The sequence below is a fragment of the Corapipo altera genome, unplaced genomic scaffold (assembly GCF_003945725.1).
Source record: "Corapipo altera isolate COAL_440 unplaced genomic scaffold, ASM394572v1 0, whole genome shotgun sequence".
Classification (NCBI taxonomy): domain Eukaryota; kingdom Metazoa; phylum Chordata; class Aves; order Passeriformes; family Pipridae; genus Corapipo; species Corapipo altera.
In genome coordinates this window covers 14128121-14153419 of record NW_020884872.1, presented here as the reverse complement: position 1 = coordinate 14153419, position 25299 = coordinate 14128121, and the positions used below count along the sequence as shown (strand labels likewise).

The 25299-nt window shown below is 35.5% G+C and overlaps 1 protein-coding gene across 6 annotated transcripts in view; it reads left to right on the top strand.

Moving 5' to 3' along the window:
• Window positions 1-25299, top strand: part of CNKSR2 (connector enhancer of kinase suppressor of Ras 2) — a 206728-nt gene that overhangs the window by 113123 nt on the left and 68306 nt on the right. For all 6 annotated transcript variants that reach the window (XM_027637473.1, XM_027637464.1, XM_027637456.1 and 3 more), the window contains 4 exons: window positions 9194-9327; window positions 12881-13092; window positions 16889-16978; window positions 18604-18818. In XM_027637473.1, coding sequence (XP_027493274.1) covers window positions 9194-9327; window positions 12881-13092; window positions 16889-16978; window positions 18604-18818 — 651 coding nt within the window. The remainder of the gene's footprint in view (window positions 1-9193; window positions 9328-12880; window positions 13093-16888; window positions 16979-18603; window positions 18819-25299) is intronic.

The following is a 25299-nucleotide window of genomic DNA, read 5'->3' as shown; positions in this document are numbered from 1 at the left end:
CAGGATATCAGCTGGGCACCTAATATTAGTAAGCCTGCAATATACTGAAAGCAATGGAATGGTTTCATTAAAGCTTTCATGTTTACCTCTAGGATAAAATGTCACTGTGATGGATTACTCTAGGAAATAAAAGTTATGTTCAGACTGATGAAGTCATGTAACCAACAGATGGGACCAACAAATAATCTGTTTTTCAATTCAATTCAGATAGAATAATGTTTAGCAATTTATTTTCTCTGGGACTTTTTATTATCACAGTGAAAACTCCAATTAAAAATTAAGTACATTTCAAAGATAAAAGACTTCTTCAAAGTTTGGACAAAAGGAAAATGAGATATGAAAATGCCACTGCCATTAGCTGTGGTCTTTGCCGTTTAAAATATTAAGAGATACCTAGAAAGAACTAATGCCGCGAAGAACTTTTTTCAGATATGTGTGTGTATATATATATATATATGCATATACATATATATTTTATAATGGTTAAATGCATCATAGTCTTTAAAACTGAGTAAGTTTTTAAATAACTGAGATGTCTTGGTCTTTCAGATATAAAGAACTGACTAGACATATGACAAAAACTTTCAACCAGAAATATCTTTTTAGCGTCTGAACATAAAACTGCAAATCTGTGTGCATGTTGTGAGTGCATGAATGTCCATACTTGAAGGCTGCACTTTTATCATAACTGTAGTGAGAATATAAATACAAATGTAAAATGCACAACATTGCCTTAAATGGGGTCCAATGCTTTCAGTCTAAATCCTGTTTGGGTGAGTTTGGTATTTCTTTGTGTGAATTGGGCCATTCTCCTAAATACTCCTTTTTGCTTGACTTTATAATTTACCACTAGAATAATTGTGCTGAAGTCCCCACAAGAGAAGTTTCTGACAGGTACTAGGGTGTTACTCAATGGATTTAGCTTTTGATATCTACTATATGCATACTACATATCATTCAAGTTTCTCATTTTTTCTCCCTTTGACCAGCAGACTTACAGGAACAGTTACTGGTTCATTCATCTTGGCCTATTTTAAACTGATCTACCTTAGATACAGTGAATTTGACCCAGCACATGCCTCTTTTCTATGCATTTGGTGGTAAAGGGAGTCTGGACAGCCAACGTGAATGTAGTTTATCTGTATTGGATGACACTGATAGTGTTCTTCTGTAATCTTACAGACTTGAGGGGCAATGGGAGTATTGGGTTTGATGTGGGTTTTTTTGCTGATAGCATAAAGAATATTAATATTTTCAAGGCTAATATGAATACAAATAGAGATACGGTTAAACATTACAGATATAATTCTGGTAGCATGATATTATTCTGATTTTATCAAATGTGACACCAGGAAAAGGCCAGAGTCTCATTCAGCACTTACGTGTGCTGTGAGCATATGTGTGTCTGTTACAATTTATGATTTTAGCGTGAGAAACAATAGTTTTCTTAAGTAGGTGGAGTGTGGACAAAGCTCCAGGGTGAAGTGAAGACAAACTTCAGAAGCTGCATAATGTGGAAATTTGTGTTGATTTATGGAGATCAGAGTTGAACAGATGTTAAAGTCAGCTGATGTTAAAGTTTAAATGTAGCCTAAGTGTGAAACTGGTACCATACGTTATATCAATAACAAGCAGCAAAAGCACTGGGTGCAGTATAATTTTGCAGCTGTAAAAATATGAACAAGTTATGTTTAATTAGCAAATTTTCTGGAAAAAAAAGTCTTCAGAAAAACTGTAAGTATGGCAATTGCAATTTGACCCTCTGACTGGTCTGAAATTTCTTATATTCCTGATTCATGTAAAGGGGCTACCCTTTGTTAGGAGCTTGGGAGGTAATGTGAGAGAAGAGGGGGAAAGTGACAGCAAATAGCAAAAAAACATAAGGGAAAGCAGTACTTACGTCACCTTTGCAAGCAGGGGAGGTTATGACAAATCATTTTCCCATATCAGGATGTCTTACAATAATTGAGATCATTACAACTGTACTGTCATCCCAGAGTTAAGTTAATTGAACCATATTTACTATTCAGCAGACACAAGCTATAAGGTAATTATGATTCAGTAATAATTCTGTTAAAGTGCAAAATATGGCCAAAATATTCAAAAGACTGTAGAAGAAGATATGGGGATGAAATTCTGATAAAATGGGAAATAAGAGCAGCAAAATGACTGCTGTGGTTTTTTTGGTTCTGCAAATAGATTGAACACAGAAAAATGTGGTGTCACATCCTAATCATATTGCAATGAGTAAGGTGAGAAGGTGGAAGTTTGCCCTAATGTAAGGAGGCTGACACAGAAGCAGAGACTTGAGGTTTTGTATGCATCCCACCAATGAATATATTTAACAGCTGATGCCGTGGATGTAGAAGGTAAATATTTCAGTGAATTAAATTAGGAAACTCATTTACATTGAAATGTACATTGTAATGTTTTAATTGAGAACCTTCAAAACTTAATTTTAGCTTAAAGTAAATAATGTTGAGGCATTACTGGTAAATTGCATTCTGCTTGTTTAGTCAGTAATTGTTTATGAGAACATGAAATTTGCCATTTGCAGCTACATGACAAACTAGACTTAATGGAGAGATACTAAATATGCCTGTAAGCTGGGAAAGTGCTAGATGAGTCTTCCAGTTCAGGCAATATGCAGGTACTAGCAGTGGATCAAGCAGTTTTCTGTGTAAGTGACAGGGCACCCTGGTAGTTAAAATATAAACTCTGATAGTGAAATTTTTTAAGAGCTTTCTGTCCACTGTTAGTGATCTAGATTAGCCACAAGCCAAATGAACATTCGTGGTCTCCATGTCTGGAAAACACTTTCAGGCCATTCAGATATTAACTGTTTTTTAATTGGCATAAATACTTCTTAGAATATTCAGTTGTTTACTTTTAGCAGCTCTGCCTTCACATCACAGTGTTGCCATGAATTAGGAGTTAAGTGCAGGCTACGTAATTATTGATTAATTCTTTGTGTCGTTTTTTTTTTCTTTTTGGCAGAAATGTGGTATATTCATTCTTTTCACAAATATCCTTAGAATAAATATGAAAGATTAGGGAAAAGAAAGAAGAAGAATTATGCATCTTGTGTAGCAGTCCTGAAACTGATATTGAATGGCTTGATGTACAGTCAAATAATACAATTAGCCTATGGCTATACCATGCATCATTACATAATAAGTTTGTATTTATAAGCACATTAATTCCAGCTCTAGGGTCAGTCACTACAGAAATAAAAAAGTCTTTTTTTTCTCTTCCCCCCTCTTGTGTCCTGATTAAAGAAAATGTTGTTTGGTTGGGTTTTTCTTCTCTTTTCAGTCAATCAATTGTCTGTTTTAATATCCATCAGTATCCAACCTCTAACTGATAATCAAGGTTCTCTCGTGATACATTTGGAATCATATCCAAATTTGTGAAGTCAAGGGATTTTTCAGCCTGCGTTTGTCGTTATTGCTTTTATAATATTTGAATAAGGCAGCTGTGGCCTTGGGGAATTTAGTGGTTGCCTTTTGCAATTGAAAGTATTCATTAATATGGTATTGTACCATGAATTTTAAGATGTTATGCCTGCAAGACAAACCTTACTAAATTTGCCTTTCAGTTACTTTTCTTAATACTCTGAGCAGTTGTCTGAGAACCCAGAATGATATTTCAGTTTGCAATGTTTGTATTTCTGACTGGGCTGAATGTGGTGAACAAACCAATTAACTTTAACCTTTAATTTTTTTTATTTTTCTTACTTTACATAGAGGTGACTTTATCTTTGAACTCTCTACATTTTTGTCTGGTTCAAAACCTAACTTAAATAAATGTTCTCTACTCTAGATTGTCTGTTTTATTTCTCCTTTCCACTTTGTGTTATTCTGGGGAGATTTCAAAGGGAGGCTCCCCGAAGTGCTGTTTGAACAAGGGTGGAAAGCTCAACAGAGAAGATTCTTGGAGCATATGGAATTTTATGTGAGTCACTATCATCACTCTGGCAAGAGCCTAGCTGCAAAGTCCTCTGCCTTCTGGAAAATGCTTTGTTAATTAGTCAAAAAGAAAGTGGACTTTACTACAGTGTGGAAGACTCTTCATCCATTTTCTTTATAATACAGCAAAGGAGTGCTAGAACAACATGTGCCATGCTGTGGTTGATTTGGACTACACCCACCAAAAAGGCTCTTCCTCATCTCAGTGAGGTTGAGGCAGGTCCAGCTGCCAGCCACATCTTGTGTATTGACTGGGAAAAAAAACCTTCTGACCCCTCCATCACCAAACCTGTTTAAATGTCACCTTTTGTATGTCCAAATAGTTCACTGTACTGTTTTGTATTTGATTAAATTTTACTGTTACAAAATCACCGGCAACTCAGTATCTGTAGTTTTTTTAGCAGGTTTTTTTGGATTAGATATGGATCATATTTCCACTATGGTATATCCAGCTTTTCAGCCTCCTAAGAAGCAACAGCACCAATAACAACACTCCTTTGTTTGAAAGTATTGAAAGTATTTGTTTGAAATGCTTAGTGTATTTCCTTACTTTAATATATTGCCTCCTTCATTCATCTAGAGACAATGCTGTCATCATCATCATTATATGTGATTAGAATTAATGATCCTACACTTTTTAATCATTAAATTTGAATAAAATACTAACTTGTTTACTTTTAAGTTACTTAGTTGTCTTTCAGCTACATGAGAACTGGGCATTCTTTGCAGCACTCTTAAAATGTATTCTGACTGAATTAGTTACAGTATTGCATTACTTCACATCATGGTTGTTCTTATAAAAAGTTTATTTTCTTGGAAACATTTGGTTCAATGAATTGTCATAACCTTGATCCAATATGAAAAATATATTGGCAGTAAAACATATTTACTGATGCAAATACTGTATAAAGATAATAGAATTTAAAATTTTGTATTGGTTTTGCTTGTATTTGGAAAAGTTGTATGCCTTTTTCTGGAGCAATGTTTCTCAAACTATATATTGCTGGTTCCAAGGGAGTTAATGAAAGGTTCAAAGAGTTTTAAAAACATTAAAAGAATTTTAGATAGTGTATATTAAATATTAATTACATTCATTGTTTAGAGAGAAAAAGCAAATATATTATGCTGACTCACTGGGGGCGCCCTCTCAGTTCCTTCAGGATTGGGGATGGGAAAAGCAGCAATAGGTCCCGGTAGCAAGAGGGAGGTGGGGAGTGCATGGCAGAGCTAACCAGGCACAGAACAGCTGCGAGGGGAGAGGGGACTTGGATGTCTCTGTGCTATCAGTCAGTACTTACAGGGACTTCCTATTTCCCTGCGCTAGAGAAACTGATGTGCTGTAAGTAAAGATGGTTGGTGACCTCTTCCCTGGCCAACTGACTGTTTGGGAAAGGCTCCCTGAAGACTAATGATCTGGAAGGAGGATGGTGCATTCAAAATGTTTAAGAAATAGTACTCCAAAATGTATTGAAATATTGAATATGGATTTTTGTGTCTGTCATTGTGGGTTAACATTGATCCAGGGTCATTTGTGGAATATTTTTTAGGTTACTCCAAATTTTAATATGTAAATTCTAAACTTTTCCTGCCAGGCTATTCCCATGGATCAAGTATTTAACTCTTTGGACTTGAAAACTTTTTAGTTTTATTGCTGTATCAGCAATCCCCCTTGCCCTGACTAGCCTACCAAAAGGAACTGCAGCAGGAAAATCTTTACTCCTTGGAAGTTAACTCAGGGATATCACTGATCTCCAATGCAGCCAATTGAGAAATACTTGAATGGAGTTCCATGTGGTTTTCCTGTTCAATGTGCCTGCATATTCAGGCCATTGAACTGAGTGGCTGCCATTGAACTGGAGAGCTACATGAGCTGATTTACTTGCAGGTGACCAGATTGACTTGACTTGAATGGTTGAGGTCTCTAAATTTCAATGCAAAATGCCAGGTAGATGCACCATACACACAGGCCATGGTCTGAAGGCTTTCTTTTCAATGAAGGGGATCTGAAGACTTTTAATTCTTTATAAAAATGAAAGCTGAACTCCTACAGCACAAGGTGGTAGGTACAACAGTACTCTCAGCGTGTTGAGCTACTACCAGGAGAGACCATTTAAATGCTTTTACCATGTAGAAATTCTTACTGAGCTATTGCTTTACTGGTGAAGTCATAACTACTTTTTTATTTTAAAAGTGGTGACCAATTTTTAAATTTGGATTTCCCCTTTTCTTCTAATTAAACAGCTTTTCTGTTTCTGCGGAAATAAGCAGAGAGTTGAGTTTGGCAATACAAAAGAAATTTGGAAAAGATACGAGAATGTTTTGAGACAATCCTACAGGATTGTGTTTCCACTTGTACTAGATTGTATTACAATTTCTTGTAATACACCTTGAGAGCTCCAGGTGTCCTGGGAAGATGTACCCACCTTGCCATCCTGTGAGGTACCACATCCATTCAGACTTTCACGAATTACACTGTATTTTCACCTCTGAAAGTGTCTGACATGGGAACAGTTATCTTCAGTAAAGTAGATAGCTTGTGGTTTTCTGTGTTAAACCAAATACGGTTTCTTCCTATTGCATTCACTGGTTTAACTACCTTCCCGTGCCAAAAAAATAAACTAAAATAGGCATTTTTCAAAGATGTACAAACCCAAACTAATTTCCAGCATCAACCAGCAAATTGTCTGGACGACAAACTGAGCTGTATGTTGGGACTGTATATTATACCAAAAAGAATCCTCAGACTTTAGCAAACTTTTTTTTTCAGAAATTAACTCAGTATCAGTAGTATTTAAATAATTGCAGCCAGGTATTCCAGGCTGTAACATAAGGGAAATTCTTTACCTGTGTCCTCTAGCCCTCTGGCAACTTGTCAGGACTGCCAGAGGCACATCAACCCTTTGTACATCCAGATCACTCTTATGCTTGAGCATGACTTTCCTTACATGACATAAACTCCTATTGAGTGCCACCAGTCTAGTTTCTGGGCCTCCCTTTCCTCTTATCTACCTATTCACGCAGGTAAAGTAAAGGATTGTCTTCCTCTTGTAATTAGAGAACAGCAAACCTCTACCCAGGCTGTCTTCCTCCAAGTGCTCCTGCTGGTATAAGCCATGAGCAAACAACTTGGGCTTAACAAGTGTAAACAGTATCTAAGTTGCAAAATTCTGTTGATTTACAATGAAAATTAATTTGACAAGCTACTCAGCAAGGTGGTACTTGTCATACAAGTGCAAGATATCAAAAAGGAAATAACCAGTGTTGTATTAGTGAGTGGTTCAAAAACGTCTATGGCTATGTTGTCACAGATGAAAATTAAAAGATAAGGTTTTTGTTTCTCTGAAAGTTGTGGGGGGAGTTCAGGGTGTTTTTTATGGGTTGGTTTTGGGGTTTTTTTACCCTGTTTTACCACCAGCTTTATTCTTACTTTTGCAGACTTTTGTCTTGTTTTTAGTGGTTGTAAAGTCTTTTACCTGTCTGATTTTGTGTGTGTGTCTTTCTTCCTCTCTTCCTTTAAATACTGGCAGTCTTTCCTTGGCCTGGCTATAGAATACTCACTTTAACTCTAATGAGCAAGGAAAGAATTAAGCAGTATCATTGTTTATAGGATGCAGTTTTTGAACATTCAAAAAGGGAAAACTTTTGTCAGTTGGTAGCTGTTGCTTTAAAGGTGGACTTGCAAAGTTTTAATAAGTAAATTTTAAGCATACATTTTATTATATTTGAGATAAATAACATCTAACACAGCTCTGTTCCTAAAACAAGGCAATAACTGGCTAAAGCATGGGGTTTCCTAAGTGATATTCATTGTTCCTACGTACAGATTTTAAAAAAGTAACACAGTGGTGGGGACTTCACTTGATAAGCATAAGTTTGAATGGCTTATCACTAGTTTATGAAAGACCAGCATTTTGGGGAAGTTTCTGCTGTTAAACTTTTGGGGGTTTCTGCACTATAGGCATAATACTAGGGTGTCAAGATTAGTATCTATAAAATGAGAATTGATTATTCTGCACAGGAATGCCCTTTTGGTCTGTTATGAAGTATTGTTAATAGTGCTGGCAGAAGGATCTTTCTATGCACCTGTTCAGTCAACATTTAGAGCTTCTCTGCTGTCAATACAACATGAAATGTTTGTATTCTCCAGCAGTTACCAAGGTCAGAAATTAGAGGTATAGTGAACTCTCTTCAATCCCAGCACTTCTTTTTTCAAGGAGTTAAGTTCCAAAAATATAGCAGGAAAAAACTCTTTCTAAGCAAAACTCAGCATTTTTTAATATTAGATTAATTTTAGGGTATACAACGATACTCTTGTACTTGCTGTTTTGCTTTTGCTTTTGCTTGAGTTTGGATATCTCACAAACCAAGCCACATAAGGCTTTCCTTATTAGGTAGACATGTTATTAAGTAGACTACAGCAAACAAAGTTTTCTTCTCATTTAATTTTTCTGTATCTATGTAGATAGAGACTGTTAGAAAATCTTGCTATAATTTTCAACCCTACAGTGATTTAATAAAGTTATTTAAACTAAGGAAGAAAAAGATGTGCCTAATTCATGAGATAGAGAGAGAGATGTGATTAAGGAACGATCCTGTTTGGACTGGAATGACAGCTAGAATGCATTATTATTCTGCAAGGAGGGTACAATTTATTTACCTGTGACTAAATGTTATTTTGTGAGGAGAATGCCCAGGGGAATTATGAATAATAATAATCTCCCATTGATTCTGTGTGTTCTGAGGATGCAGTACCTGATTTAACAGCATTTGCAGGCATAAACTGAAGCTTTTACAGTTAATTCTTAAGCTGTAGAACAGATGGGGGAACTTAACATTTAATTTAATGCCTACTTACTCACCTTTAACTGTAAAGTAGACTTTTTCTTTACAATGTTAGTTTAATTAAGGAATTAACTGGATTCTGTATGTTATTTACTCGTTACGATTTCAGCAGTAGCTCTACTGATCACCATTTTTATGATCATTGGCAATAATCTTGCTGTGCTGAAGGGAAAAAGATGTAATCAGAGGAGTCAATTTTATAAGCACAATGCATAAGCATTCATAGATCTGTCTCCTTAGCACGAGTGTCTTTTAGTCAGTTTAAGAGCACACAAAACTATTTCGTTAGCTTTCTGAACTATAGTCTGTTTATGGCTTTTTCAAATAAAAATTTATAATATTTAAGGATAATCTTGATTATTTCTCTTTCTCTTTTGAACCAGCCTCTTATTCCTAGAAGTCCTACAAGCAGTGTTGCTACGCCATCCAGTACTATCAGCACACCTACAAAAAGAGACAGCTCTGCCCTTCAGGATCTCTACATACCCCCTCCTCCAACAGAACCTTATGTTCCAAGGTAAAAAATATCATTTCAAGGTACAATTCAATGTAAAAAATATTTTTGAGGTAACTGACCATTTCATTCCTACCCATTTATCAGCCTGCCCTGCAGAATAGGCTGTATTTTGCAGGTGAACTGATTATTAGGGGTAGGTATGTTGAATCAGACCCACAATGTTCTCAATCAATGTATTGTCTGCAAAACCGACAGTAGCCTTTAGAAAAGAGGGCTTAGTACCCTATTTTATCAAATATGGGGTAATCAATTGACTGTAACAGTCTTGTCCTCTTTCAGAAGAGCAAAAGTTACCTGAGCCCCTGAATCTGTAACCAGAAAAGAAGTTCGCATCTTTCAACTTCAACAACAGAAATTATTAGTGCTGCCATAATGTTTTCTTTTTTAGATATATTTGATTAGATACCATTACAGCAAATTTCAGGACTGTGTTTTGGTGTGGCCACTCTGCTAGATTGTGCAGTGACTGTGCTGTTCCCTGTAAATGTACCTGCTACTCTGACCTACCACCTGGAACAGGCATTGTCATCTCTTCCAGGTCTCTGGGGTTTCTGAGCCAGAAAAGCAGCAGATCTTTCTTGCAGATTCATCGACCTACCTTTATGTGACCTCAAATGATGCAGTGTAATTGTATAATGTACACAGATGCTGCTTTCCTAAAATTTTGAGAGAATTATGGTCTACAAACAATACAGAAGTAGCTACCTAAAGGTCTAGGAATGTATTTAAGAGGAATCAGAATTTTTAAAGCTTCTATATTCTTACACAGAGGCTATCACATGTCTGGTCCATGTATTTTTAAATTACTTCTTACTTTTCTTTTAGTTAGTCTATTAGTTTAGTCTTTTAGTTCTTGGAAAGTCTGTAAGGGCAGCATGTCCTTTCTTGTACCTGAGTTTCTCGTTGCTGAGTTTTTCTTAGACTTTCCTATCAGTAACTCTTCCAACCAATTAGTGAGACGTATGACCTGATACTGGTAAGATTTTCCAGGGAGTCATCCAAGAGTGAGGTATAAGGCATATTAAATTGCTTAGTGGGGAGCAAAAGTTGTGATTCTATGATAAATTCTTACTCTTCAGAGATATGAAAAACCGTCCAGGGCAAAAGAGTGACTTTGCACTTCATGGTGACGTCACAAGCCTTTAGTGGAACCTTGTGTCCCATGTTCCTTCCTCATCCCTACCTCATCTATACCTGGCTTGGTTACTATTTCTTGGGGAAAAAAAAAGGCCATTTTATTTCAAATGTGACATGTATAACACAGTTGAACTTGCTGATGTAATTAGTTTAATGTTTGTCTTAGAGTGAGATAGACAAACATAATACATTCACTATTTTTTTGTCTTTTAATTAAATAAAAACACAGTCAGTCATGATATTTGAATTGTTTACAGAAATTGAATTTATATTTTATTTCCCTCATAATAATATTTTATTATGCTTATGTAAATGTTTTAAAGACATGGTTTTCAGAAAATTGAGGGTAAAGAACCAAGTATTTAATTCGAATCCATTAACAAAAAAACTGGGGAAAAAAGCCCCCAAAACACAGTCTTAGGTTTATTTCTTTTTGAATGCAGTATTTATATGGTGAAGACTTGTTGCTCCTGAAACTATACCATCTTAAAAGAAGTAGTGCCTCTGTAATGCTTCTGATCATGTTTACCATCACAAAAATACTTTTATTTGATAAGAAATGCATCCTCTTTATTGAAGTATTTTTAGTGATCATTCAGTACTCATCAGTTTTTGAGTTCTGCTCTAGAAATTGAGATCTTCAAAATGTATTTTCATTATTTATTAATAACATCTCTGAAATCATTATGATAATGCAGTAGTTTGGACCAGTTCCGATTAAATCTTGTAATACATATTAGCACTAGCTGTAATCTTATGGAGAGATTAAGCTGTGTACATTTGAATTTTTTTTATCACCGTAATCCTAATGGACTATACTTTATTTCACCTGTCACATAGTGTACAGTGTTTCTGCATAATTTGTTTTTGCATTACATCAGGTTTTTTGTCCATGAATAGCTATATTAAATCATGTCTTTATTTCGGGTATTATCAAACTGTTCAGCATGTGTTTCTCAGTTTGTTGTTGCCATTCCAAAAGAAAAAAACAAAACAAACAAGCCCTCCTTTTCTTACTGGAATAGAGTAAAAGACTTGATATTTTTACAGAAATTGTAAAATCCAAAACCAGGCCACCTTAGTGATGATACCCACAGACAGCACAGCTGCTGAAATAAACTTCACATGGATGGCATGACAAAAAGGGACCAACAATTTCCATGTGGTAGTTGCTTAGAAGTGTTGGTTGTAAGTCAGTGCCTGCTCAAATTTGTGAAATGCCTTTGGGGATGAGAACTGCAGGCTTCATCTCCAGAGGGCTGTGGCAAAAGGTGTTTGCCTGGTGGCTCTGCACTTAACTCTGCGCTCACAGTAAAGATCCCTCCAACTCGGGCTGCCCTGCTTTCCTTGTGCCAGCCCCTGCTGAGGGTTGCAGCACTGATCAGCATCTGGCTGTTTTGTATCAGTCTCCATTGTGTTACCTGCTGGAGTCCCCCTGTGCTGTCAGCACAGAAAGTCTTTCTGTGATCAGAGGTGACTCCACAGCCCTGCTGGGGCTGCACCATCCCCCCTCACTGAGCCAACACCAACCCTGCTTTGGGAAAGCAACCTGCCAAAGCAGGGACAGGACTCCAGCTTCTCTCTTGAATGTCTCCCATGCATTTGGCTGCCCAGGAATAACTGTCTGATTAGGTCTTTTGCAGCCATCTCCAGGCACAATTCTACCAGCAGGTTTACTAAATGAGCCCTGGTTCACCTAGTACAAGAGAAGACTCCTAACCCAGTACAACTTGCTCTCTTGGTTGATGCCTTTGAGTAGTTTGCATTTTCAAAGAGTGGGGCAGGGATGCAGGAAAACAAAAATTATTATCTTGAGGATCTGACACAAACTCCAAAGTGAGCACTGTCCTGGGATAGCAGCTTATGAGCAGGTGTTACACACCATATTTGGTACTGCATGGATGTACCTGTACAACTTCTAGACCTGCATGGATTGTGCAAGACTATGTCAGATGTCTGTACATCATCTACTTGATCTGAGGTTAATTTGTAAGGAATCAGATTGAGTTTGCTGGTGCTCCATATAGCCATCTCTTAAAACTATACGATGTATTTAAAAATGCAAATCTGGAAAAGTAAGGTAAACATTATTCCTCTGCCCTAAATCACAAGGGCAAAAATAACAAGAAATAAAAAAAGAGTAGCTGCACATCAATTTTATTTCTATAATTCTTTTCAAGATAAACCAATGAGATGGATAAGTCTGTAAAAGAATTGAATAAGCAGAGATGTGTGAGGTAACTGGCATATACAGGCATACATATGCATATATGAAGTGTGATCCTGATGTGGGTGGATGTCATCATCTGTTTTGATGCATGAAATGCTGATATAGGCCCATGTTCATTGAAATATTTGCAGTTTAAAAACATCAGTGTTTTATCTCAATATACTAAAGCCCTCTCTTTAATTAAAGGGATGAAAAGGGAAATCTCCCCTGTGACGATGTTGGCAGACATATAGTGGGCAAACCGGTTCATACAGGATCCGAATCTCCAAACTCATTTCTTGACCAGGAATATCGGAAACGCTTTAATGTGGTTGAAGAAGATGCAGTTTTATACTGCTATGAATATGAGAAAGGAAGAACAAGTGGTCCTGGAAGGAGAGAGAGCACACCGACATATGGTATGGCATTGATCTAATAAAGATAATCAACTTTGATTGATTTTAGGATTTTCGTGCATCTGCTTTTGTTTTTAACCATGAAAATATCTCTGGTGGCCATTGATTTTGCTAGAAATTCTATACTACTTTAGTTCATTTGCAATCTAAGAGCTTTATTCTGTTAAGGGAAAAAAAAATATTTAACATGTTAGGGAGAGCAAGTGCAGTTTTATATTAGTGGTTTTTCTGAATATAAATTATGTCATTTTGTTATCAACTTAATTTTCCAGATTATGTTTCAGTATCATTTTATAGAAAAAAGCAACTAGCAGAAGCCCGTATTTTTTTACTAAAAATACAGGATGAAATTGTTCTCTCAGTATAACAGCAAGGCTTGTATAAGTTTAGTAATTCAGCTTTGGAAACATTTTCCCAGGTATAATAATGATCACAACCACTTCAGGTTTACCAAGAGATGACATGCTGCTTTCATGCTGCACTGCTCTCTAAAACTCTTTAATTTTTCTTTAGTCCTGTAACTTCCTATATGGGAAGTGATGACAATTATATATAGCAATTCATCTTTATTTGAGATTATAGGTTGTTTAAGGAAGAATTTTGCATGTAAATGTGCACATGTATTCATGCTACTTCCACATCTTGGATTTTTGGCTTATTTGGGATGAAAATTCAGAGACAATTTCTGGTGAGAGTTTTGATGCTCAAACCCTTGTACTCCCAGTTATTTTCCCTTTGAACCTCTTGGAACTCTTCCCTTACCTCTTGTAACTTGTTTCAGCTTTGGACTGGGAGAATTGGGGTTTTTTTGCCAAGTAAAAAATTGGGCAGGCATGGAGTTATTAGGCTATAGAAGAAAATGAAGAGGAAATATCATGTTTAAAAAAACATATTTTGACTGCTATGGTGTTAGCTGAGCACACACTTGAATATTTTTTCACCCTACTTGCTATGTTTCCTCAATTTTTAAACTGAGCACAAGCTGTATTTTGGAGTTGTTATAGTAATCCTGTTATTATATAGCTTTGTGAAGAAAATTGATGTAACTTATGAGGAAGCATATATTTAGTACATCACGCAGCCAAGCTTCAAAATCACCTGGGAACCTTGATATAAATTGAGCTTGAGCCTTGAGCTGTGTAAAGTATCCTCAGGACCTGGAGCAATGTGCTTGCACAACATTAAAGGTTGTATTTTCATAAAATGCACCTTTTCTACACAACTACATGATCCTGCTGCAAAATCTTCAGTATCCTTTTGATTTCAAAGTGTTTTCAGGTGTTTTCTAACAATGCCCATTGTGTGCAAAATAACTACTAAGTTTTTGAAATGGATGTATCAATTTTATTACTCCAGTATTTCAGATAATACAATTGGTGAATGCAGTCAGTTCCATTACCAGAGATGTACTCTCTGTTCCAGACATTAAATTTTAATACTGGTGGTTGAAAGAGAAAAAAACTGCATTTCTTCTTCAAGGACTTCTAAATCTATTATTTTGTTATAGGATAGCTTTTTTAGCCTTTTTTTTCTGTTAGCAGAAAGGGTTATAAAGACATGGATCAAAGACTGCACTGAAAGTCAGTCATTATTTAACACATTTGTTATACAGCTTTTCACATTTGATCTCACTTCTTTTTTAATGAATTCACACCATCAAGTCTAATTCCATTTAAATGTGTTTTCTAAAAATATTCTAAAAACATTTCAGCATTAAATTCTAAAGTTTCCCACATATGGCATTTGTTATCATAAGGTTTGTGGTTAGGCATGACCTCAGGTTTTCACAGAAATCTGGAAAATGACAATAACTCTCTTCTGGCTTATGGTGATCCATTAAAGAGGGTCAAAGAGAGTTCCAAGGCCTAGCGAAATCATTGTTTTTAACATGTACTGATCATTAGTTATGTGGTGATGTCAATTTTTTTTAAAAAATAACTTCTCAGTCCTCTTTTATGAGAGGTTAATAAGGCCCTCTATAATTTCTTTTTTGGAATATTTTGACTTTTTTTGACAATGTTAACAAAGAGACTTCTCTTTCATGCTCTTACTGGCTTTGTATAAATTTGCTATTTGTCTTGGAAAGCTTCTGTTCATATCCCAAGGAAGAAATTTCCTGATTGTAGTCAGCAGGGAAAAGAGATTTAGGGAATTAATGGGAGTTAAAAAGAAGGTGACTAGGAGAGGTAACAGGTAAATGAAACTTAAGGAAAGAAACTGATTTGATCATTTCAGTTTTAATGCCAGATACAAAATCAGATGAAAGTTTTGTATAAAATTTGTTATGTTACTTTTGATAACCATCAGACTCTGCACAATTTTGTAGCTTTTGTATTTTATTAAGTGTACAGTATCTATCAATAAGATATTGTGGGTTAAGCCTTACAAAGAAAATAAAGTTTTATATCTAGAGACTGTTCAAAGCTACTTCTGATCAAGTAAACATAAGCTGAATACATCCCTACTCAGGAAATGACTTCATAACTATGTGTGCTAAATCTCACTAGCTTCAATCAGGCTTAAATATATGTCCATAAATAGTAAAATGAATTATAAATAAAAAGTTTAAAATATACATTATACTCCTGAACAGTGATGTATTTGTGACCTGATCCTGTGGTTTTTACAGAACATACAGCTTTTTTGTCAATTTTTTTTCAAAAGATAATAAAAACTTTCACCATTATGCTACCTGAATGGTATTGGCATGTTTTCCATGGACACAATACATCTGTAGGGAGATAGACATTTGAATATTTGTTTTCATTTTAAACAGGTCTTTCTTTTTTGATGTGTCATGGGTTTAACCTCAAAAATGTGGAATAAGACCTTTATGTAGGGGTTCTCTACTAAAACAATTTTCAAGACTTCTGAAGTTTCTACTTCTAGTTTTGCTACTTTTAAAATCAAATTATTTACCCAGTTTTTGGTTTTGTGACTGGTAGATTGATTTAAAGAAGAATGGAGGCTGACCTTGTTGGGAAAACATTTTGTTTTCAGTCTTACAGATATTGTGCTGTATGCTACTCTGTGTTTTGTTTAACTTTCTAGAGAATTCAGACCACTCTAACTAACCTCACTAAGTTTCATAGAACATTTTCACTGATTTCCAACTATATTTGTGCAATCCTTAAGCAGGAATCATAGTTTACAGCATTGTTTTAAACGAATTGGGCAGCTTCCAATCAAATTTAAAAGACAGGATAGTTTTCAGCTTTTCTGTCTTCTACTGGTTAAAGTCAAAGTGAATTTGGCGATAATAATGTGTTTTGCTTTCTGTGGATGAAATGCTACAAAAGAAATTACATGTAGAGGTTTTTTACTTCCTTTCTTACTCAGTCACTGATGGATCTTTTAAGCCCACCAGCAAATGTGCTGTTTGTGAAGGTACTTTAGTGATATACACACATTTCTGTTACCAACAATTCACATATGCTTTAAAACAGTTCTCCCATGTGTGTACCAGGAGCTTCCAGAATAATAAATAGATATTGTTTAGTGAAAATCTGATTGCGTTTGTCAGTGTCAGACATCAGTCCGATGAAGATTTTGTTGGACACTGGGTTTATTTTCTAAACCTAAAAAAAATAAAAATCCACCAAATACTTAGCTGCTTTTTTTTCTGTTAAAGAAAACAGAACTCCTATCTTAACCTCTTGCTCAGAGACAACACTGCATCCTCTTTCATAACCGACACTGTAGAATAGCAGCTTAGCACGTAATTTGTTCTTTTTTCTAAAGAATGTTAGTTTAATGCTGCCTTATGGTGTGTGATCTCAATTTTTTTCTCTCTTTCCAGGGAAGCTAAGGCCTATTTCTATGCCAGTAGAATATAACTGGGTGGGGGATTATGAAGATCCCAATAAAATAAAAAGAGATACTAGGAGAGGTAAGTGATTTGAACACACCTTTTATACAAGGCATTATGGATTTTATCTTGCTTTAAGCTGTATATTTCAACTTCATTTTGCTACTTGCTTAGCTATATATTTTTGTGAACCTGTTTTGAGGTTTTCTCTATCACATGTACCTAATTTTTCGCAGCATGTATTTTAGGATTGAGGAAGTTGTTTAGCCAGGCAAAAGAAAGTCATGACTGCAAAGCCATGCAGTTTGTCTTAGCTTCATATTGGCATTTCATTGATTCAGCTGTACTATTCTGTCCATTTTGGAAGTGTCCTTAATTTTATAATACTAGAGGACAAATGTGTGATTATTACTGCTAAATCTTTTTTATGCATAAATGAGAATTTTATATGTCATATTTCTCTGCCTTCCTGAGTTCTTTTTGGATGGAAAACATTCTAGAGCAGCATGGGATTCACCTCAAAATCATAGAGGTTTAAGTTCCTCCAAATTTTGGGTTGTGAGGCTTGGATACATAACTCCACATACAAAATTATGACCTCTGAGATGGTTACTATCACCCAGGAACAAGATGTTACAGTAATGATAGATATTTCTGGTAAAATATGAACTAAATGTTCAGTAGGGATCAAAAAAGGAAACACTTAGGAATTAATAGGAAAAGAATACAAGACAGATTTAGACAAATTCTTATGCTGCTGTGTCAGTTGTTGCTTATAGGGTGAGTGTGTGCAGTTCCAGTCTCTGTAATCTCTTAAGAAAAATGCAGTAGAATTGAAGAAGGTTTAGGAGACAACAAAAATTAATCAGATACCTGAAGTTACTTCCAAACCAGGGTCAATTAAATAGGCTGGCCATCATCAGTTGGAGGAATTTAGGCAGGATATAATAAATGTTTATAAAGTCTTGTGTGGAATGAAATAAGGAAATCGGTTTGTCATTGTTTAATCTGAAACAAGACCCAAGAGATCAAATGTCTCTGCCGAATGCTGGTTAAAAAGAAAATGAGCAGGCTTCTCGTGCAGCCTGGGTTGAAACTAAGGCACCTCTTGCCACAGGAGGTTGTGCATACTAGAAGTTCACATTAATGCAAGAAAGACCAGGCAATTTTGTGAAAGGGAAATCTGCTGAGGTTTCCTAAATTCACAAACATTGCTTCTGGGTCAGGATGTCTCTCAGCTGCAAAGTGGTAGATGCTTCAGGGTATTCAGGGAAAGTGTGTATGATATGGCAAATGATTTCCAATGAGTGTTGAAAGCAAATTGCTTTTAAATGTATGGCACCAGTGACATTTGTATTCATTAGGACTCCTGCTAAAAATAGCAAAAAAAAATGATCTTAAGTCTATTATTGCTCATTTTTTTAACACTCGAAGACAAAATTTATTGATGTGGGGTTTCCCTTTTGTTCTGTTCCCTTTATTGTCAAGTATATCACAAAACTGTAAGATTCATGAATTTGCCCTATCAAAAGTTTAATTTCTTATTCTATCTGAACCAAAGAAGCAATTGTGTTTTGTTAATGAAATAGTCTTGAAGAATTAAAATTGACAGTAGATCTTAACAAGAATACTGTATGTTTTAGAAGCAGGATTAACAGGCATACAACAGTTCACAGTGACCTTTTGCATTACTTTTCTTTCAACAGAAAATTCATTGCTTCGTTATATGAGCAATGAGAAAATAGGTCAAGAAGACTACATGTTTCAGAGGAATAGCAAAAAGGATACTGGGAAAAAGTCCAAAAAGAAGGGAGACAAGAGTAGTAGTCCAAGTCACTACTCCCTTTTGCCTAGTTTACAAATGGACTCACTGAGACAAGAAGTGATGGGCACACCTGGACCAGAAACTGCTTTGTATCACGTGAGTAAAAATAACATTAACAAAAACCATTTGTCTGTGCTCATGGTAAGAGACTGCCTTGGTTTTATACTGGTGTTGAAACCTTTTTTGGACTGCTGTTGTTGTACTGATTCCTATTCTTCAGACAATGACTACATCTCAAAGGATTATTTTAGAATTCTTTATTTTGCTTTTAAAATGTGGGATGGACACCGATGTTTTATCTCCTTGGTCTACAAGATATCATATTTAAAATGCAGTGTGATATCTCTGCCTTGACTTACTTGTTACTGATGGAAAGGGAAGAAGCAGCACTTTCCAGACTGCCTAGAAACCTTCTTTCCAGCATCATTGTCCTTGCAACATGCTAAGTGTTGTCAGACAATACCTTTACTACAGGTACTTGAAAGGCCTGATATTGGCAGGAAAACCTGTGGGAGACGTTTGTTTTAATTTGAGGTAAGGGGAGCCCTTATGAATGTAAATGTTTTTAACAAATAGCCCTCAATAATGCAATTATAAATGTAAAAGGAGGGACTCTTATTAATAGGATATTAAAGGAAAATTGCAGTAACTTGCTAGTTTTTAAATGTGTCAGAAAAAAGGAGTTAGAAGATCACAATATATTTTAGATACGATAACATATTCACCCCATAGATTTATTTATGTTTTAGATCTCAGTAAAAGATGCCAGTGTAGAGGAATACATACACAGTAACTGTACAGCAAAAAAAATAGAAATAATTGACATTATCTTCATGTATTAACAAAGAGTATGTAATTTAGATACCCAGTGTCCAAAGGAGATGGCAATGTGGGCTTGTCAGGAAGTCTGCTCTGAAAAACTAGCAGGTGGAGCTTCTCTGAACCTTTCAGACAGCTTACAACTTGGCCTCATATTGTAAAACATCGCTGCTGATTCTTGCAGTATAATTGGTGTAGATTAATTGAGACTAATGGAGCCTTTACGTCTTTTGATACCATCTGAATGCTTGGTCCATTGGCTTCTAAAACTGTATGCTGCAGTGTGTAAGCCTGATAAATGTCAGCAAATATGTCATTTAGTATTAAAAATAAGTCCTTGTGGTGCACTTTAATTAAATCAGGTCTCCAAATTCAAGAATTGTTGTTTCCTTTCTTTATTTTCTGTTGTAATTTAGGTAAGACAACAAACTTTTTTTTTTCCTTACATTCTTATTTCCAACTTTAGTTCTATGCTCCTTTTCTGAGTTGGAAAGCTGATGGGGGGAGATTTCCGTTTGCAAAGACAGATTGATATGTATTTTCCCTAATACACAGAGCTGAGGATATTGCAAGTGTCCCCAAACTGTCCTCTTCGTAATGTCTGCAGTCTTTCCTAGAAGGAATCTAATCAGTGCAAGAGTGAGTGAAATCAAATATTTACAGAGAAAAATAGAAAAGTTATTTGTGTAAGGAAGGACTTTCTACCCTATCAAGAACAATGTAGTCAATTTGCGACACTTTCCATGCATTAAGAGAATTCTCATCTCTCAGTAACTTTTCTTAGTATATGATAAATTCTTGACACTATGCAGCAAGAAAAACTTCTTTTTAAGGTGCCATCTTTCGTTTTGCTCTTGTTTCCTCTGTTATCTATTATGTCTAATTTCCAAATTATTCACAAAGATAAATGATTTACACAGGAACCGGAAGATTCTTCAAAATTCTGGTGTAGAAGTTAATGAGCAACAGAAAACTTATAATTGAGAAGCAGCACTTTTCATGTACTTTGGATATCCATCCACAAAACACTTGAACTGCTAACACCACAAATTCCACCAGTGACTGCTAATTCTTCTTGTGCATCATTACCATTAAAGGATGACCCTCTCTATAATGCCATTAAATCTGCAGCATCTTTTTGAAAATTTAGTAGGAGCTTATTCATTTATATAAATAAATAAAGGTTATTCATCTGTTAGAATACAAACCAGTATTGATCTGCTAGCTGCCTTTGAAGCAAAATGCATGAAGTAAACAGAAAGAGGAAGCTTGGGCCATTGATTTGTCCCAGGGGAAATGGGAAGGAGCCCTTCACAAAGCATTTACAGCCCTCTGTAGCTGAATATTGCTGATGCTATCACTGGAAGTTGGCTGCTATCATGCAGTACAATACAGTTTCCTTTTTGTGGTGATGACATCCAAGCATTCTGGCTTATGAAACCCTAATCTAGTTTGCACATGGGGCTATATATCTTTGCCACAGAGCAGAGCCAAAGGTTTTGTAATAAATCAAACAGAACTTTTTAAAATCTCAAAAAAACAGTGCAGTGAGCAGATAAAGAATGGGGAAGTACAGATAAAACACAAGGAACTCATATCTCTTTACAGTAAAATTTTATTAAACTATAGATAGCAAATAAAACAATGAAAACATAACATTATGCTCAACTTGCAAATTGCATCTTAAAGATCACTAAAAAGTGTCTGCCCTATTACAGTGTTACCAAATTTTTTCTCCCAATGTAGGAATTTACAGAATATAATCAAATAAGTTTTCAGCCTTCTCTTGCTTAAAAGAAATAGAATGAGCATCTTGGGGTTTTCATCAGAGACTGTGTGTTCATATCCTTTCCTCATTCTCATAATTCTTTCAAATCCTTATATTTAATCCTAAAGTATCCTAAGCATCCTTCCTAAAGTATGTATGCCAGAACAGAACATCAGTTTCCAGGAGCTGGATAGAAAGATAATATAACCTTTCTATTTACCTCTCTGGTAAAATATTTAAAGGACTGATTACCTACTTTAAGCATAGCCTTGGAGTGGGTGTGTGTTTATTACTTGGGTTCAGTTTTATTTTCTTCTGTAATGACACTTTTTCAAATCACTTATTTGCAAAACTGGTGTTCCCAATCTAATTATTTATATCTTACATTTTTTCTTCTTAAATATATAACGCTGTGTATGTTTGGTCATGTTGAAACATATGACTTCTTGGATATGCTTGCTGAATAATCTCTCTCTCTAAAGCAACCCTAAGTATGAAATATATGAGAGTAAGGGCTCTGAACCCTCAAATTGGGCCACTGTGATTCCCAAGTCCATAACATGGAGTATTGAAGCTCCAGGAATATGGGGTCTGCTGTGGAACAGAATTACCAAAACTGTTCTTCTGAAATTATCTTTTTAATGTGCATATTCTGTGAAATAGAAAACATGGACATTTAATGTTTTCTTTTTTTTTTTCTTGTATTTTCTTTTCACTTTTTTCTGGGCTTCCTGGAATAGAAGCCATGCTGCTCACTCAGCGTTCAGGTCTCATGTCATTCACTGGTCTTTGATTCTGTGTTACCCCTATTCAATGATGTTTTCATTCTATTTTGAGTCCTTTGATATAAATGATAAATAATTTTGGACTAAAGATGATTCCCAATGGTTAACAATAAATTCCCCTTAGAATTCCAGGCCTCTTCCCTTTTGAATTTTCCAGCCATTGATATGAGCAGGTTGATTACCTTTTTACTGTGAAGGTTTTCTGCAGAAAAGCAGCTTTTACAATTATGCTGACTTCACCTCCTACTGCTTTTATACATGGCTCTATAGAAAAGAAAAATCATTGATCAAAAAACTGCACTGCTGAATTAAGTTCAACAGAAATGGTATGGTTTTGTGCTGTAAACAAAGTGGATGGCGTTAAAAATTACCGTGGTGATGTAGAACTGCCTGGTTGCTGTTTATTTGCTAAAAGTTATTCTGTGAAATGCCAGCAGATTCAAATTCTTGTATTCTAAAGTGATCACAAGAATGTGGCAGTCTAGCATTTTTCTGACTCTCACGATGCTAAACTTGCATAAAATCACTGCTTTTAACAGCTTTGTGTATATCATTGACGTGTCATTGCAATCAAAAACCATGTGGTCAAGGGTGCATTTCAGTGACGGCCTTGAAAACTGAACAGCGTTTGCTTGTGTGCACTGAAGGTAACTGATGTGATGGCTCAGACCATAGCAGCAGAAAAACTAATTTGTGTTGTGTCTGTGAAGTAAACATCTCTTGTATTCACATTTGGTGTTTTTGAATCCTCACATACAAATTTTCTTCACTGCTTTGGGGTTTTTTCCCCATTCTGGAAAGCGTTTCTAGTGTTATATTGATTTGTAGCCAAGTTGTTGGGTTTGCATTCTATTTTTCTTCCTTGATATTGCAAAAGAAACCAACATAGAGTGTTAAGGTTTTTATTAAGCCGATGAAAACTGTTGGAGCTGTTGCTAATCTAGTGTCAAACAGGTGTTCAATCTGATCTATTACTGTAGATAGAAAACAGCACAGTTAAAATTGTCTTGAACCTTTGGGGCACAAGAGATGAAAGCTCTGCCATATGATTGTAGTTTCTTAAGTTCATTATGTTATTCTATATAGGAATTTCCTTAGTGCATTGTGCTTTGTGTTTTTGTTGAAGGAAAATATTGTAGTTATTTAGGAGAGAGAAATAGTGTCATGGGTCAAAAGAAGTTCCACATCAGGTTAATAATAATCTGCTCCAAACTGGATCAGTAGAACTTTCCCTTAATCTAGAAACAGCATTGCTACATGAAGAAAAGGTTATAGCCCATTGTATATTGTAGTATGATTACTTTTTCTTGTATAACTTCCTGCTATATACAATAGGCTGAAACCTATGCCAATAAACTTGTATTATTTACCTTATTTCTTCTCTCTTCCTGCCTCCTATTATCCCTTTGCCTTTTCCAGTGTATACTCCCTTGTTCATGTGTATTTAGCAATATCTAATGACTTGCTTCTCATAGGAAAAGTGACAGAAAAATAGCAGCTTCTCAATTTGCTGTAATAACCAGCCTATTTTAAATAATTTAATTAATTACAGGACTTTTCTTGGGCATTTTAATTGCATTTGAAAATGTAACATTTCAAGTTCATACATATGAAACAGGGGGTTCAGTGGAGAAGAGAAATCAAGGTTATGTACCTTTGGGATTTTGATGAATTTACATGTGTGGATAGGTACACATGCATTATCTCTAATGTTCCAGTTTTACTTTTAATAAAGGAGAAATACAATAAAAGCTACCAGTTGGAGGTTTTGTGCTGCACATTGAATTAAATTAGCGCACGTTTGGGAAACTTATTCTTTTCCTCTTTAGCAATGTGTAACTGTCCATGTGATTGAAATGCAGCCTGGCAACTCTTAACTCACATGATCAATGGCAGTACTTGCTGCTTTGAGCACCCCCAGAGAGCCACTTTCCTACACTGCCAGTGAGGACACTGAGGCAACAAAGGTGAGGGGTTTGACCAAGGCTACAATTTCAGTAGTCTCTCTCTGCCAGTCCCCTGAGGTTGCTGTACCACTTCAGCTCGGGGGGGGTTTCCTCAGCAGAGCTGGTGGGGCTGCATTAGTCTGGGCATGCAAAGTTAAGTTGGTTGCAACAGTGATCTTGTTGAGAATACTGTAAGTGAAGAAGATTTGTTTATGGACCTATCGCAAAAATCATGTTAGCTTGTAAGATAAATTGAAGGGGAGTTAATAACTTTTACGTAAATTAGCTTCTACTTAAATCATGCATGTTTCCAGATATTTCTTGCCTCCTACAAACTCCTCCAGAAAAAATAAGGGAAAATGCTTTTTAAAAGTTCAATACAGCATATTCAGGTGTCAATATAGAGAAGAATTTACAAAAAACTCCTGATTTTGAAAAGTTGGAAGTCTGAGTTAAGTGGTTGATTTTTCCTTTCTTCTCCTGTTCCTATCTGCAGAAAGGCTGAAAGGAAGTAAAAAGTGGAAGTACTTAAACATAAACTGCATAGATTTTTAATGAAAATACTTGACTCAAATACACATGTAGTTTAAAACCTTTTAATTCTAGTACTCCATAACTAGCATTTAAGAAAGTGCAGAACATATGCATATTAGTTTCCTAATAAACTTGTACACAAGCTACCCATCAATTTGTTGCAAAAATCTTCTATATAGATATGGCATCTAAAAAAACACTAAATACTGGAGAATTATTTACAGAAAAAAAACAAGCAAAAATTACCCCACTGAAAAATTTACAATTTTCTATAATTGTAAACATGACAGTATTTAAAGAATTTCCATTTGGTAATTTTTTTTCTTATGATATTGGTAAATTAAAAAAAAGAGTTTGTAGGGAAAAAAATTAAATATCAATTGCACAGATTTTAAGTAGGTGTCTGAAATCTAGAATGTCATTGTACCATTACAACAGATGGAGTCGGTACATTTTCTTCTTAAAAATGTTTGAAGTCCAACTATTTAAATAACAAGTTTTAAATAACAAGGCTCCCTTTTTCTTTTTCTCCTCCCTGTTTTCACAATAGTCTATAGTTAGACATGTAATTGTTATAGGATAAAAATCTAGCAGTTGATATCAAAGTCCAGTTTAACCTAAGTGGATGTTAAAAACCTCCTGAAATGGAGACTGCATGAGCTCTCAGCCAGCCTGCTGCACTACTTGGCTGTCCTTATGGCAAAAAAGTTGGTGATAAATAAAGC